Here is a 16,228-nt window from a genome sequence, read left to right on the forward strand (position 1 = left end):
ACTGTCATTATTTATTTTGATCCCTAATTGTCCTAGAGTCAGCCTTCAAGCTGACTTCAGTGTCCCTATCACTTTGTGAGTACTTCCTGACTTTCTGGCATAACAAGATGTTCCAGGTTCATTTTGCAGAAACTTGAAATCAGCCATTGCTCTAAGGAGCCCACGGTTCTTTGGAGCAGGAAATGGTATCTAGAATTCAAGGGTAGATGTACTCCTTGCTACTGGGATGGCCCTAATTTTAAGTTATTTTATCAAAAAGAGCTAGGAAATATATGTATGTCAATAAATAAACCCACATGTATCTATGTCTCTCCAAATCCAGTCTGATCCCACAGTGCTCTTCCATCATCCCCTGCCCCCACCCAATAGTAAGAACAATAAGATCAGCATTGTGAACCACAAGGATGATGCTTCAAACCCACAAGCTGCTCCTCAGAAACCCAATATAGGGTTAACTGTACGTCAGAACCAAGTCAATGGCACTTAACAACAGCAACAACGTCATTTGCTGGACCCTACACAAAAAGAAATTCCATAATTGTTATACCCATACCATGGTGAAAAACACTTTTTAAGGAGGGCTCAAGATTTATTTTTATCTTTAGCTTGAGGGGCTAATGGTTAAGTTAACAGTTGGAGCACAGGTTCAAATGTTACTTGGATTCATTCTTTTTTCCCTTCAGTGTGGTTATGTTACTTATTTGCCATACAGGTAGGCTCCTTTGTTTCTGTTTATATTCACTTTTAAGGAAGTTGCCCCATCTTCACTGATTTATTTTTTTAATATGTAAAACATTAGCATCACTCCAGAAAGTCCAAATTCTACCAGTAGGCATATTGAGAAGACTAAGAGTGTAATCTGCTATGCTCCGCTCCCACCCATCCCTGTAGGAATATAGTTTCATTGGTTTCTCGTTTATCCTTGTACATTAAAAAAAAAAAAAAAGGTACATCACCAACTATTTCAATTTATTTGTAATTAATCAGTAATTTGTAATTAATTTTACAAACTACTAATTAATTTTGGAGGGAGCATACACTTGTCTAACCCACCATAGTTCCCATCCCTCCCTATTACATTTCCCAGCCTACCTTTCTCATTGGCTATTCCCACCTGGCCCTGCTGAGCCCTCCCTAGGTCCCGGTGGCTAAAGGACTTCCCCAGGGCCTGCAGGCCTGACTGATCAGGGATAAGAGAAATGAGAGAGACCTTCTCATTCCTTTGACCCAGGATCTCACAAAATTCAGCTTCACTTCCTAGAGACAAATTCAAATTGTGGCCAAGTGCAGAGAGAGGTGCCCATTTGGACAGAGCTCTAAGAAGCAAAGGGCCCTGGTAATACAATGGTTAAAGTACTTGGCTGCTAACCAAAAGGTTGGAGGTTTGAATCCACCATCCACTCAACAAGAGAAAGATGTGGTAATCTGCCTCCTTAAAGATACACTTGCCTTGCAAACCTGTGGAGCAGTTTGACCCAGCCCTATAGGGTCACTGTGAGTCAAAATCAATTGGACAGCAATGGTTTGAGTTGGGTTTTGGTCTAGGGTGCAAGTTACCTGGGTTCCCAGTCCATCTTAGCTGTGTATTCTGGGATACATTCTTTCCCTGGACCCATTTTGTCATGTGAATAGTGGAGAATTAGAGCAGGGCTCTTCCAATTCCAGCACAAAATGAGTGAAGTCTGGAGACTCTTGTTATGATCTCCACCATCTAGATCTGTACGAACTCTGCCCGTGTGCCTGTGATGGGTTCTGGGGCACAGGAATGAGTAAGACACAAACGAAGTTCCTCTCTCATAGAGCTTACATTCTAGTAAAACATACTTTTAACAAATACATATATAAATACAAAAGATATCAGGTAGGGAACATGCCAGAAAATGAAGCAAGGTTAAAACATGAGAAGAGAAAGTAGAACAATTTTAGAAGGTTAGGAATGGCCACTCCTGGGCAGAGACTGAATTAAATGAGAGCAGCCATGGACAGATGTGAGGAAAGGGAGTTTTAGTATACGGAACAGCAAGGGCAAAGACCCTGAGGTGGGAGCTTGTTTGGGATATGGGAAGAAAGATGACTCTTGTGTTTGGAAGTGGAAGGAAGAAGTGAGGTCAGACAGGTGAGAAGAAAGCAGATGGCAGAGTGGGCTCACAGCACAGAGGAGCTGAGATTCTGATACTGAGCCATAGCCTGATCTGATTTTTTTCTAGAAGGAGTCACTTTAGCTGCTGTGTGGAGTGTGGACTATAGAACATGTGTGTCAGGCAGGGTCCGGTCAGTAAAACAGAAATCACTATAGATATTCCAGACAGGAGGACTTGGATACAAAGAAGAAATTGAATCACCAAACAGGTGATGGTGAGGTAATTCAAAGATAAGCAACAGAGGAAGTAACTCTCAGCCCTATGCTGGAGGGATAAAGGAAGGAGATGCTGTTAGGATGCTCAAAAGACTGGGTACAGAAGCCTGAACCACAGAGGGTAGGTAGAGAGAGACTAATACCCAAGATGAGCATGAGAAAGAAAATACCCTGACTTTTCCCCTCTTCCCATTCTCCTGTCTTCTGCTGGTAACTAGCCCTGGCTGAAAATACCCAAAAGCCAGTTGGCAAAGGAAGTTAGGAAGTATAGTTCACTGGACGAACAAGCAGCACTGAGGAAGAGTATGGCAAACAGACAAATGACTGGCAAACGGTACAGGAATAGAGGCCAGGAGGCCAGTTTGGAAGATGCTGAGATGTTCCAGGTGAGAGGTAGTGGTGCCTGGGGGCAGGGTAGTAGCAGCGTGGGCAGGTGAGCCTGGTTAGATTCTGACCATGTTGCTGGATATGGGGCTTGGGAAAAGGAAGGAGTCAAGGTAAACAGATGAATTGTGTGCCAGCACACGAAAAAGAAAAAAAGCCTGTAATTGCCCCCTAAAGTCCCCACTCATTTGTTACATACACTTCCATGAAGCTACTACTCTGTGCCAAGTAACACCGGCTGAGCGCCTCCTATGTGCCTTCTCCCTCCCTTCCTCTCTGTTGAGAGCCAGCCCTGCTGAGGCCAAAGGGTAACTAAGGGTCTTTTTGCTCCAGCTCTTGTCTCACTGGTACTTCAGTTTTCCCTTAACTGAGTCATCTAGTTACCTCCACTGATGGGGATGGATGAGGAGAGCAGATGTCCCCATCTTTCCACCAGTAGGAAAGGCAGAGCAGGGTCTGACTTACTCCAAAACCCACACTCTAACCTCTCAGTCTAGACTCTAGGCAGTGCCTACTTAGGTCTCCTCAAGAGCCACTCCAAGGCATTTCCACAGCAGAGCCTCTGGCTTCCAGCTGACAGCTGCTAGGACCCAGGGGGTCAGTGTCAGGCCCTATCCCTCCCTCCCCAGCTCTGGGTGTAAGTAAAGGGCAACATCAGAGTGACAGCCAGTACCATCTCCAGCAGGGGCCAAGTTGCTGGTGCTGGGCTGAGCAGGGGAGAAAACCTGCAGACCCAGCCTTGTACCTCTCTATGGGGCCTACCAAGTCCCTGAAAGGTCGGCAGCCTTGGCGACGGAGCCAGCACCTGGGCAGTCTACAAGGTGAGGGGCCAGAGAAGCAGAGTGGGAGATTAGAATCCCAGAACCAGGCTGGGGGAAGGGGGGAGGGGGCGCTCCATTTCACTCTTTGCATCCCGGCACAGGCTGAAGCCTGAAAGCGCTTGCATGGCCAACACAACGGGGCTCAATACCACAGAAGTCATAGGCTCCGTTGGGCTGGTCCTGGCGGCCTTCTTGGAGGCGGTGACATTGCTGGGCAACGGTGCTTTGCTGTCTGTGGTGCTGCGTACGCCCGGACTGTGTGACGCGTTCTACTTGACACACCTGTGTGTGGTGGACCTGCTGGCAGCCGCCTCCATCATGCCGCTAGGCCTGCTGGCTGCACCACCGCTGGGACTGGGCAGCGTGCACCTGGGCCAAGCTCCGTGCCGCGCTGTTCGCTTCCTTTCCGCGGCACTGCTGCCCGCGTGCACGCTCAGCGTGGCAGCCCTTGGCCTGGCGCGCTATCGCCTCATAGTACACCCGCTGAGGCCGGGGGCACAGACGTCGCCTGCGCTCGTGCTTGCCGTAGTGTGGGCTTCGGCTGGACTGCTAGGCGCGCTTTCTTTGCTCGGGCCGCCGCCCGCACCGCCCCCTGCTCCAGCGCGCTGTTCAGTCCTAGCCGGTGGTCTCGGGCCCTTCCGGCCACTCTGGGCGCTGCTGGCCTTTGCACTGCCTGCCCTTCTGTTGCTTGGCGCCTACGGCAGCATATTCCTTGTGGCCCGCCGCGCTGCCCTGCGACCCCCGCGTCCCTCGCGAGGCTCCCGTCTGCGGTCTGACTCTCTAGACAGCCGTCTCTCCATCCTGCCCCCCCTCCGGCCTCGTCTGCCAGGGGGCAAGGCGGCCCTGGCCCCAGCACTGACCGTGGGCCAGTTTGCAGCCTGCTGGCTGCCCTATGGCTGCGCATGCCTGGCGCCCCCGACGCAGGCAGCATCAGCGGAGGCGGCAGTCACCTGGGTGGCCTATTCTGCTTTCGCAGCTCACCCCTTCTTGTACGGACTGCTTCAGCGCCCTGTGCGCCGAGCTATGGGTCGCCTAGCCCACCGTGTACTGTCTCGAACCCCACGGACCTGTGCTCTGCAAGCCTGGCACCCGCGAACACTCCAGCAGCTCAACCAGGCACACCCTGAGAGCCCTGCCCTAGGCCCTTCTGAGGTTCCAGAACAGGTCCCCGAGGCAGAAGGGAGCTTGAATATGCCACAGGCCACCTGAGAGATCTTTCTCCCAGAGGAAGGATGGCAGCATTAGAGGCGTTCACCCAGCACCCTGCATGGTCTGCCTGGACTTTTGGCTCTGGTATAGGATGAGAAAATGTGCTTGTAGCCTGATGAGGCTGAGGCTTCTGGGAGCCAGGACTTCTGGGATCTAGACCCAACTAAAGGAGTCCTGGTGTGGCGCTGTGGGTTAATGCACTGGACTGCAAAATTGGTTTGAACTGCAAAGTCAGTGATTCAAGCTCACTAGTTGCTCCTTGGACACCCTATACAGGGTCATTATGGGTCAGAACCGACTTGACAGTACTTAACAACAGACCCAACCAAACTCTCTATGACCTTGTACATAGAACTTATCCTTTCTTATGCCTGTTTTCCCATCTGTATCCTGGACGTCTTTTCAGTTTAGGTGGTTTGTGACATTCATATAAGTTTCCCAGGTTGTAGCAGGAGAGGAGGTGAGCAACATCATAAACCAGGACAAGGGAAAATAAGGGAACCCACAGCCAAAGGGATGGGCCAAGCAGGGCAAGGCCTGGGTTACAGCCATAGCAGGAGGAACCATGGAGAGACACTACAGAGGAATTCCCTGACATCTGCAGAGAGGAGAGGCTGGACAAAGCAATTGAAATTCCTCCATCAACTTCTAAGATGCCCAGGAAACAACCAAATGAATTTGGTAGTATAGCCAGAAGCCTAAACAACTTGAACTCAAAGGGTCCAGAAGCCCCAGGATTGGTGTATGGAAAGGGCTGAGACCCATCTAGGGCTGATGGATTCACACATGGGAGTCATCTGGGGCCTCAGCTGCACCCAATCTTTCTTTGTCACCCCCAAACCCTTCCCCACAGTGTTTCACAGTTCCTGGTCGCTGAGAATATTTATTCAAAAACAGGGATTGAAAAAACTGTACAGTGTCAGCTGCTGAGAACTCGGCCTGTCCCCACGCCACCTCCCACCCAGCTAACTGGCAGTGCCTCCCCTTTGGGTTCCCCCCTGCCAAGCCCAGCCAGTCCATTCCAGTCACAAGGGTATCAGTGGAAGCAGCAGGAATCTGCAGGGATGGGGGAAGAGAAGCATGGCCCCAGCACCCCCAAACCTTTTTGATCCCCACAGAGGGGCAGTAAGTGGAGAAGCCCTTAGGGGGTGGGAGTGCATGAGTGAACACCCCCAAAGTAAGAGCATTAAGGGAGGCCCCTGGCTGCTCCCTGCATCCAAGCACAGAGCTGAGGGGATGGGGCTCCCTGCCTTGGTGTTGCGGAAGCTCCCAGTACCCTGGGCCAGAAACTGCCCCCATTCAGAGACAAAGAGCTCCTGTAGACTACAGCAGGGTGGAGAGTGCATCCATGCGTCTGGGCTTTAGCGGCGTTGGGGGCCCCAGGTGGAGTCTCCTTGGACAGGTAGGGTGCAGAGGCAGCCCCTGCCTGGTGGTCCTGCCTGCCCCTGCCTGTGTCTCAGCTGGCCTCAGTAGGGGGAGAATTTCTGCCGCTCGGCTTTCTTGCTTCCATTGGCCGCTGCCATCTTGGCAGTGTAGGCTGCCAGGCCCGGCGGTGGCCCTGGGGAAGCAGGTGGCAGAGCCAAGAAGGGCACTGGCTTGAGGCCGATGAAGTTGGAGAGGGAGATGGCATAGGGTGTGCCCAGCAGGCCTGGGGGAGCCGTGGGTAGGGCCGTCAAGGGTGGTGAGAAGGGGGTGGGCAGGTCTGCGGGGGCCGAGCCGGGTGTCCCCCCAGAGGTAGACTTGGCCGTCTCTAAACTGGAAAGAGGGACATAGAGGGAGATGAAAGGGAAGATGGGGGGTAAGAGAGGTGGCAAGGAGGGCAAATATTTGGGGCAAGCTTAGAGGCAGGATAGGAGAGAGGAACTGCAGGGAGAACAGTGGCATGGGGTAGTTGTATTTGGGGGAAGCAGAGAAAGGCAGAAGGGAGAGGATGGAAAGGAAGAACAAGCAAATGGAGTGGGGGAGGCAATGACCCAGGAATACAGAGAAGAGGACATGTGGGAAGAATGTAGAGGGGAAGGTGGGCAACATAGGGTAGGTAAGTTAGACAGAGACCTGGGGAGGTGGGATAGGGTTGGGTTAGGAGAAGCAGGGAACAGACCCAGACAGACAGAAGTATGTCAATTCTTTTCCACCCATGAGGCCCTGTGACCTGTAACCCCCGCCCCAGCTCACCAGGCAGTAATGAGGTACTGAGCCAGGGCGATAGAGACTGGTGAACCAGTAATGGTCACGTGCCGCTCACCGGCGCCTTCCGCCTGGTTCCCAATCTTGATATGTGCCCCCGACATCTGTCGGATCTCACTTATCTTGCTGCCCTGGCGCCCGATCACGCAGCCAATCAGCTGAGGGGGAGGGTGGAACTCAGGCCTGGGCAAGGTCCAGACAGACCTCCAGGCCCCCTTCCTAGCCTTGTACTGCTCCATTCTCTACTCACGTCATTGGGAACCAAGAATTCCTGCGAGCTGGTCTGTGAGTTGGTATCCAGTCCTAAGCAGAAGAAAAGACATTAGGCATAGAACTGGGCCTTCCCCAGCCTCCATCCACCCACCCACCCCCACCCTCACCCCCTGTCAGGTTACCCAGCCCTGATTCCTGCAACTGCTGCTTACCTGGCACCATGCTGGGTGAGGCAAAAGGGACTGTGTGCCCTGAGAGCTGCTGAAGCTTGGTGACCTGTGCCAAAGAAGAGTGGTAAGAAGTCAGAGGGGGCTTGGCTCAGTAAGGAGGCACCTTGGGCTGAGGGTCACTTACCTCAGCTGGGGTCACAGCCCCATACTGCCCCTGGACAGAGAAGCCCTGTGAGGTCAAACAATGTGAAAGGGGTTTATTATGATAGGTCAAGCAGCTCGGCCATAGTCACTCCTCCCACTCACTCAAGACCGCCGATTCCTTCTTGCATCCCCTTCCCCACCTCAGATCTTCCCTTCTTCCTCTAACAATGCTCCCTATTCCTCCCCTGGTGTCCACTTCACCTGGTTAGCAGAGAGAAGGACAGTGCCTAGAGAGAGGCTCGGATGATACGGGATGGTGGCTCCTTTGGGTGGGGACTGGAAGTCACAAATGAGGAGGCTCTGTCAGGACATTCCCAAGCCCCACCAACTTCCCCAAGGGCCCTCTGGCCCCAAGCCCTTCCCTTCTTTACTCCCAAGTAAATGCACTTCTACCTCTTGGAACTGCTCATCAATTCCTACAGCGCCACCCCCACCACCACCACCACTGGGTCTTCTCTGCCCCAAGCTGGGGTCACATGCATAGTGTTTGGGTGTCTGGCCAGGCAGGTTCAGGGACCAGCCCTCTTTCCCTGCCCCAGGGTGGCACCTCTAGGATAACAGCGCAGATCTGGCGCACACACAGGATGATGGCATCAGGCACCCCAGACACGGTGACAGCACGCTCGGTGGAGTTGGGGAGCAAGTCTCCCGCCACTTGCACCTGGGCACCTGTGGTCTGAGGGCAGAAAACAGGAATCACTCTAGATGTTCTCATAGCATAGAGAAAGGCTGGCCAGGCTCCAAGGGCCCCCAAACCAAACCCCTAGTTGGCCAGTCGATTCCAACTTAGAGTGAACTAACAGGGCAGAGTAAAACTGCCCACAGGATTTCCAAAGCCGTCCTGGTGTGGTGCTGTGGGCTAATGAGTCAGACTGCAAAGTCGTTTGAACTGCAATGTCGGTGGTTCAAGCTCACCAGTTGCTCCTTGGAAACCCTATTCAGGGTTGCTCTGGGTCGGAATTGACTCGATGGCAGTTAACAACAACAGCTGTTTAGCTAAATAAATGATGGGTTCGAACCACTGGCCTTTTGCTTAGCAGTTGAGCACTTGACCACGACCTCACCAGGGCTCCTTCCAAGAGGCCCAGGGAGCCGGAAGCCATAGCTCAGGTCTCCTCCCTCTGCTGGACAGTGAGGACTCCCTGTGGGTGGTATCCCTTTGCCCTCACCTCCCGGATCTCCTTGATCTTGGTGCCAGCTTTCCCGATCAGAGAGCCACACTGGCTGGCAGGGATGACAAGGCGGAGGGTCACTGGAGGCCTGGATATGTTCCCACCATTTGCCGGAGTCCCGCAGAGGTCCTGGGGCAGGAAAATGGTTTGTAGGCTATGCACATGCACAGAGAGTCCCAGCCACACCTGCTGCCCCTAGAGCACTTTCCTGCTAATAGGTTCTGGAAGAACTCTTCCTTCAGTCCCGCTGTTGCACCTCCATTCCGTAGCTACTATATGGAGTTGAGGTCTCACTGTTTCCCCATGAACCATTCACAGTCCCCAACCAGCCACAAACCTCATCCAGCTTGAAGGCGATCATTGACACTGCATGGAAGACAGCAGCTGTGGACCCTGTGATGGTGGTGATGCGCTCGGGGCAGGAGCCCTCAGAGATGGTAATCCGGGCACTGCTCTGAGGGTACAGAACGTATTCCAGGCAGCAAAGGAACCCTCTCCACTCCCTCACCAGGAATGTGTCTGCCCACCCACTTACTGGGTCCCAGTCAAGGGAATAGGTCACAGCAATGCAGTAGTATGGAAGCAAGGAAAAGTGGGGAGAAGGTGGGACAAAAATGTCCCCTTCTCTTCATACCTAGTGCCCTGGGCTCCTCCCCCAAACTCCATCCTCACCTGTTCCCGAATTCGTTTTACAGTCTCTCCCTTCTGTGGATGACAAGGGAGAGAAAACTGAGCAGTCAGTGCCTCCTTCCCTGGGCTGAGGCCTCAGGTTAGGGGGCATGCAGAGGGTAGAGCCAGTACCTACCTTCCCGATTATGCTGCCCACCTCCTGCAGATAAGATAAGAGTGAAGTCAGAGGAACCAATAAACCAGACCCTGCCCTTCCCACATAAGAGGCAGTGGCTCTGCTGGAGACAGGGTGCAGGAGGTCAAACTCAAGCTGGCCTGCCTCACCTCCACACTGTGCCTGCTCCACTACCCCCGCCCATGGTGGTGCCCCCACCCTCACCTTGCCATGCATCAGCATCCGCAGAGTGAGGGTGATGCTGAGCTCTGGCTCCTCCTCCAGCCCCGCATCTGAGCTGTTCATCCTGTCAGGCGGGGCTGGGGCCACAGAGGTCTGGGAGTTCGTCCACACTGTGGCCTGGCTCGCTCTGAAAGAGAGGGCAAAGGAAGATGGGTTAGAGAGGAACCCAGAACAGCCTGTCCTCACATGGGGCCCCTAAGCTCCAGTCAAGCAAACTCTCAGAGAGACAGCAAGGACCCTGAGTTCTAAATGTCTCATGGATCAGTGTGTTTGTGTGTGTCACCCTGGTGTCACTTAACCCTTCTGAGACTCAGCTATCAATTATTGGCAGGCACCTGATATCTTTGAGTATCTTTTCCCTTCCCCTCATAAATTAGAAGAATTAACTAAGAAGTCTAAGAGTGTCCTGAATGGGGACTTCTTAACCTCTTGGAATAGGGGAAGCCTGAGGACTGGACCTTGAAGGTTGAGTAAAGGTTATTCCAAACAAGAAGTACTTGGATCCAGGGGCCAGAGCCATCACTGGCTGAAGTATGGGGAGCAGCTAAGAAGAAGCCGGAATAGCCATGGGGAGCCACAGAGGTCTTGAAGCAACACAGGTGGTGAGGATGTAAGACTCCTTCCATCCACTGGAGGTCATTTGAGCAGGGTTCACTTAGCACTAAGAGGGTGGAGTATCAGGGGACCAGCAGTCTGCACAGTGAATTTCCAATCCCTCTTCCCTGTGAGGCGAATGGCCTAGAACAGGAGGTGAGGGCAGTCCAGCCTGGCTACCTTCCCAGCTTGAAACACTTTCTGCTGCACCAGAAAGGAGTCACTTGGGCTCTCTCAGTCTCGATTTCCTCATCCATCAGCTGGAGGGAATACCTCCACCTGGTACTAGGAGAAAGAAGCCTTAGTGGTGCCATGGTTAAAGTGCTCAGCTGTTAACCAAAAGGTCAGCAGTTCAAACCACCAACCATTCAATGGGAGAAAGATGTGGCAGTCTGCTTCCGTAAAGATGTACAGGCTTGGAAACACTATGGGGCATTCCACTCTGCCCTGCAGGGTCTCTCTATGAATTGTAACTGATTTGATGTCACTGGGTTGTAGTACTGGGAGATGGGTGATGGGTAAGAAAGGGATGTGAGGGGCTGCAGGAATGTTAAGGCTGTTAACTGGGTGGAGGAAGGCAAATCCAGAGATTAGCTGCTAGGATTAGCCCAGCCGCCAGCCCTCCCCACCCGACCCCTTTACATGCCCTGACTTAATCCTGAACCTTAATCCTGCTTGGACATCCCTCCTCCAGCGGCTGTCTCCCCCAGGCTGTCTCTCCCACCCCATCCCTGCCAAGGTTCAGCCTGGATAAGAAGTGTGCTGGGGGACCAGGACCTGAGAACAGGGGTAGGACCGACTGGTGCCAAATCTGGGATAAGGTCAAGCACTAGCCCCCAAACTTCTTTCTGCCCAGGAGAACATAGGGGCCAAGGACGAGTATGCTAGACTTTGAGCACTCCAGATGTCTCCAGTGCCTTCCTCCTGAACCCTTGCTCCATCCTGACCTGAGGGTCAAAGACATGGAGCGCTGTTCAATCCCTCTTCTTAACCTCCCTGGCCAGCCAGACCTACCTGGACAGGGAGTGGGAAAGGGGGCTTCCAGCCTTGTTCTTTCCCAGAAAGTCTGAGCAAGCCACGGCATGGCATGAGACTTATATTTCCTATCTGTACAATAGGGGTGACAGCCCTGTTACCCAAAGCACCCACTGATTGTTGCCTCTCCAAGCACCTGACACCTAATCCTTCTTCTACTCAAGATCTGCCCACAGGCTCTCCACAGGTCACAGGTCAGTGGTGGATGCAGGAACTGTGTTCTCTGAGCATCCTGGCTGCCCTTGCTGACATTCCCCCAGCTGCCTGCACTTCCCCCATCAAAGCATGACGGGTTTGGTTTCTGTCTCTGGCCAGCCAAGCCTGGGAGCTCCTTAACACTGGAGCCAAGGCTGTCACCTTCTTCTTCAGTTCCCAAGGCTCAGCCTAGTCAGACCAGAGAAGGTACATAAAACATACTGGTTATCCCAAGGGACAGATTTACAGCATAGGAGAACCTGAGGCCTAGAACCTGTAGTCTGTCCAAGGTCACACAGAGAGGTGGGGCATAGTGAACCCACAGTGCTGGGTTCAGTCACAGACCCCTCGGACTATTCCTGCCTGAGCCTGTCAGTCCTCTTCCCAGATGGTGGGTTCTTCAAAGGCAGGGACCAGGCTTCACTAATTTCTGAGATGCCTGCCCAGCCAGGAGGAGACAGGGATCATATTTGGAATGGTCTTCAGCTCTAGAATTTTCTGGGTCTTAGAGGCTCCTTGGGGCGGTAGCCAGTGGGAGATATGACAAAATTTCCACACTGTCTCAGTATCACCTCTTGGGGGCAGGAGGTTCCAGGGGAAAAAAGGGTAGGAAGGCTGAGTCCGGGCTAGAATTGGGCTCCTGCCCTGAAGAAGACACCTGGGTCAGAAGCAGAGCTCCATTACCCCAGACTCAATGGATGACCTTGGCCAGGTCTGCATCTGACCTGGGCCTCAGTTTACTTTTGTATGTCAGGGGTAGGAGGGTTGTTGGTCCCTTAGTGCCACTCCTGTTTTGAGGGACCTTTTAAGTAAGGTCTTTCCTGTCTTTGGAAGAGAATGAAGGGTCCTGACCTATGTCCCCCAAATTATTCTCCCAGGAGCCCTAAGAAGCAGCAGCCCCTTAGATATTAATGCCATACACACACACACACACCCTACCAGGCCTCTAGGAGTTATTTGCTGCTTCAGCCTGGTGGGTCCTGGGTCCTTGCTGGGTCACCCACGTGTCAGTCACGCATCATGCCACAATGACCTCCAGCTCACCTCTGGTGGTGCTCAGCCCCCTCTGGCCAGCAGGCCTCCCTGGCAGGACACACCAGGCCCAGACCAGTCTCTGACCTGGTATGTACCCTCCTACTCCCCAGACCCTTTCCTCAGACCCAGTGCCCACTCTCCTGTCCTGGGCTTCCTGCCACTCAGTCAGGAGGAGACAGGAGGGGGGGGTGACAGCTGTGTAAGTGATGGCGGCTACCCCCTCCCTGCCCCTCCCCCCAGCTGTCTCTCTCCCATGACAGCTGCCCAATCAAAGGACCAGGGGCTTAGCCAGCCCCCCCACACATGGGGATCAAGTGTCCACCCTGGCTTTGTTCTAGAGCAAGAACAATCCGGGGGAGGGGAGGGCTCTTGGGGCCAGGCGACTCCAGTGGACTAGCCTGCCTCTTGGGGGATTCCCTCGGCTCTGCTGACCAGATCATCTGGACCAGCCAGGACCTATGGACCCACCTGGATTAGGGAGATGGTGGGGGGGTTGTCCTGTCTTCAGTTTCAACCTCCACTTCATCTCTCCCAACAGCCCCTTCAGCAGCCCCACCTTTCAGCCTATCAGTCTCCTCCTATTGCCACCCCAAAAGCAGCCGTGCTGGCCACACCCAGTGATGCTAGGGAATGGCTCAGGACATCAGGCAAGGCAGGGTGTGGCAAGGGATAGATACCAGGCCTGGCAGGAGCAACACAGAGGGTTCCTGATTCCTGACCCAGCCCCCTCCCCTTGTGATGCTCACACTTCCTAACTAGCTGGGCCTCTATAAGAACTACCCCAGCATCCTCATCCTTCCAGACTCCCAGGATGGCCTGTCATACCCACTTCCTGGGGAGTCAGGGAGGAGGGAACTGCAGGGGTCCATGAGTTCCAGCCTCTGGCTTCTGTCTGTCTGTCTTATAGACTCAATGCAGATCAAGGAGAAGGAGCCCTGGCAGGCTGATGGGTGCCAGAAACACTACAGCTGCCTTAGAGCATCATTAGCCAACCTCCCAACAACCCCCTCTCTCCTCACAGACATGGGAAATCAAGGCATGCCCAGGCTTTGAATGAACTCTAGAAAAAGGCCACAGCTTTTGTGGAGTACCCCCCCGCCCCCCGCCACTGGTACCCATCCCCTATCTCACCCAAATTGAGAAAGGTCTCCAGCTTCTATTCTCTGCTGAAGACTGGATCGTTCTGTCTTAACATTCAATGATGGCTCCTTGTGCCCAAGAGATAAAGCCCAATCTCCAAAGAGGGACACTCAAAGACCTTCATGATCTAGTCCTCGCCAACTTCTCTTATCTCATCTCTACTCCATTTACCTCACACACCTAGCACCTCCAGGCCTCTGTTCACAGTTCAAAATGTGCATCCTCCCAGGCTTTTAGCCTGTCAAAGCTTTCTTAAATGGCACTTCCTCTAGACTATCAGCTTCCTTCTATGGAGTCCTCCCCAGCCTTCCAAATCAGATAACAATCACTTGGGCCTCTGTGCCCCCCAAAGATATGCCTGTAACTCCAAGGAGTTTAGATTAGGCATTTCTGAGTCTGTCTTTCCCACTATATTAAGAGGTCCAGAGGGCAAGAAATTTGAGTTAGAAGTGGGCTCAGGGAAAGAAGATAGAGATCTTAAGACATGACAGGAACCAAAGATGGGACTGGGGGTCCCAAAGAAGCAGTGAGAGTGGGGTGAGGAGACCCATATCTTGACATAAGCCACATGAGCAGAGCCAGGACCTGACTGGATAGAATTCTGGGTTCTTCCTAGCATCTCCAAGCCCTATTCCTGCTGCTTCTCTGTGTCTATGGATTTCCAGGGCATGATGCCGGTTCGGTTATTTAGGCTGTGCCAATTTCTGGGGGCTAGTGGAGGTCTTCTCATGGAGAAGGGGAGGCTGGAAAAGCTGGGGTAGTAATTTAGGTCTCCCAGAGTAAGGGACAGCTTGTCACTGCTGGAAGGGCCTATCAAGAGGAGAAACTGAGGCCCAGAGGGATAGGGGCTTAATTATAAGGTCACATGGGAAGCAACCAGGAGAGCTCAGAAAATCCAGTGGTCCACTCATTCAGCTCAGAGCCCTTTCTTCAGATCAGTGCCATTGGGCAATGTGTGATGGAGGCTGGGGTGCAGGGACAGTGAAGGGGGCAGGAAGTGTGGACAGAGCCTGTCTGAGGGCACAGGGCAAGGCAAACTGCTCTTCTTGTGGACTGGGCCGGCCAGGGTGTGTGGGCTGCCTGCTCCCAGCCCCCCACCCTGAGCATGCAATGAGAACAATCCCCTTGTGTTTGGGCAGCCTGAGCCTGCATGCTGATGAAGGCTGGGAGGTGGGGACTGGGATAGGGGTGTTCTGGAGGAAGAGGGGGTTCTAGGGTCTGAAGGAGTATGGGGGCCTTCAGACGGAGAAAGGATAGGGTCATAGGCATTTACCAAGGGGTAATTCGGGTGACTCCAGGGAAGAGTGAAGGCCTGCGCTAAGGTTTCCTCTCTTTGAGGAGTCCCTAGGGTCTGAGAGCTTTGTGGGGAGAAGGCTCCGGGGACATATTCCTGTTAGGTCAGCATAAAGTTGATCACCCTGGATGTCCAGAGACCCACATTCTGGAAAGAAAGAATGCAAATGGCCCTGGGTGCATCCCTAGGGTGATGGGGGGCTGGGTGGGGCATTGGGTGCTACAGGTCTCAAGATGGCGGGTCTGGGATAGGGGAACAAGGAGGCAGGCACCTTCCTTGGGAGGCTTAAGGGCCAGGCTGGCCTGAGTAGCAGACCCTCTCCAACCCAGCAAAAGAGCTAGGTCAGGGCAGAGATACTAAAGAGCCACAGGGGATGAGAGACTACTGTGAGCCAGAAAATGCTATCTGCACACACCCCTGGCCTAGAGATCTGTGCCTGGAGCCCCAGAATTCTACTGCAGAAAATTGAAAGGGGTTTGAGCCAAGCCAGGGGGCTACAAGGGAATGGCAGCTGGGGACAGGGACACGACGGAACCAGAACCCAGGACCGGAGGTCAAGGGAAGAGGAGGCCCAAAGGACAGGAACAGAGGGCTGTATGGGGGGCCTCCCCAAACCTGGGGTCTCAGGTCCAGGCTGCCTCTTTTTGGTGCTGGGGGACTCCTCTTGCAAATCATAGCCTCCCACCGGTGCAGGCCTCGGCCGTGTGGGACATTGAACATGTTCTTTGCAGTATGCTAGTTTCCCAAACCCAGAACCCTGGACCGTGGACCCGGGAGCAGGTTCTGGCCGAACCCCCAAACTTCGCGGTCCGCCATGCCCCGCCCGGCCCGCGCCCTACCTCGTTGGGGCTGTCCTGCGGTGGCGGCGGCGGCGGCGGCGGCGGCGGCGCAGCGGCTGGGCCGCTCAGTCCCACATTGTCCCCGGGAGAGGCGGCCGCTCACAACTGCGAGTGACATCAGCTGCGAACAATGAGGGGTTTGACAGGCGCGGAGCCCGGCCGGCCCGGAGCCCGGCTCCGCGCCCCCCCCCCCTCCGTCCCCCGGCCCGCCCGGCCCGGCCCCTCCCTGCCCCCTCCCCGGATCCGATTACAGAGCGGCGGGCCCGCCCCAGCCGCCCCTGTGCCGCAGCCGCCCGCCCCGCCCCGCACCGCGGTGCGCCCCGAGCGGTGGCCGGCCGTTTCCAGGAGGGCTC

At 54.0% G+C, this 16,228-nt stretch overlaps 2 protein-coding genes across 3 annotated transcripts; one reads left to right on the plus strand and one right to left on the minus strand.

The window, feature by feature from the left end:
* The first annotated feature begins 3,684 nt into the window (after nucleotides 1-3,684).
* On the plus strand, nucleotides 3,685-4,770 carry GPR62 (G protein-coupled receptor 62). The gene has a single exon (XM_006876011.1). It carries the CDS (start codon nucleotides 3,685-3,687, stop codon nucleotides 4,768-4,770), a length of 1,086 nt encoding a protein of 361 aa, XP_006876073.1.
* An 863-nt stretch (nucleotides 4,771-5,633) lies between these two features.
* On the minus strand, nucleotides 5,634-16,028 carry PCBP4 (poly(rC) binding protein 4). Of its 2 annotated transcripts, XM_006876012.1 has the most exons (13): nucleotides 15,876-16,028; nucleotides 9,726-9,870; nucleotides 9,522-9,545; nucleotides 9,389-9,421; nucleotides 9,054-9,170; nucleotides 8,714-8,845; nucleotides 8,092-8,220; nucleotides 7,746-7,820; nucleotides 7,525-7,569; nucleotides 7,383-7,446; nucleotides 7,208-7,260; nucleotides 6,946-7,115; nucleotides 5,634-6,525 (listed from the first exon to the last, which is right to left on the minus strand). In XM_006876012.1, exons 2-13 carry the CDS (start codon nucleotides 9,804-9,806, stop codon nucleotides 6,237-6,239), a joined length of 1,212 nt encoding a protein of 403 aa, XP_006876074.1. In that variant the 5' UTR covers nucleotides 9,807-9,870; nucleotides 15,876-16,028; the 3' UTR covers nucleotides 5,634-6,236. The 2 variants fall into 2 exon arrangements, with proteins under 2 accessions (XP_006876074.1, XP_006876075.1); XM_006876013.1 differs by lacking the exons at nucleotides 8,092-8,220; nucleotides 15,876-16,028 and having other exon boundaries at nucleotides 6,237-6,525; nucleotides 9,726-9,806.
* Nucleotides 16,029-16,228: the final 200 nt, after the last annotated feature.

Source organism: Chrysochloris asiatica, unplaced genomic scaffold, assembly GCF_000296735.1.
Source record: "Chrysochloris asiatica unplaced genomic scaffold, ChrAsi1.0 scaffold00350, whole genome shotgun sequence".
Lineage (NCBI taxonomy): Eukaryota > Metazoa > Chordata > Mammalia > Afrosoricida > Chrysochloridae > Chrysochloris > Chrysochloris asiatica.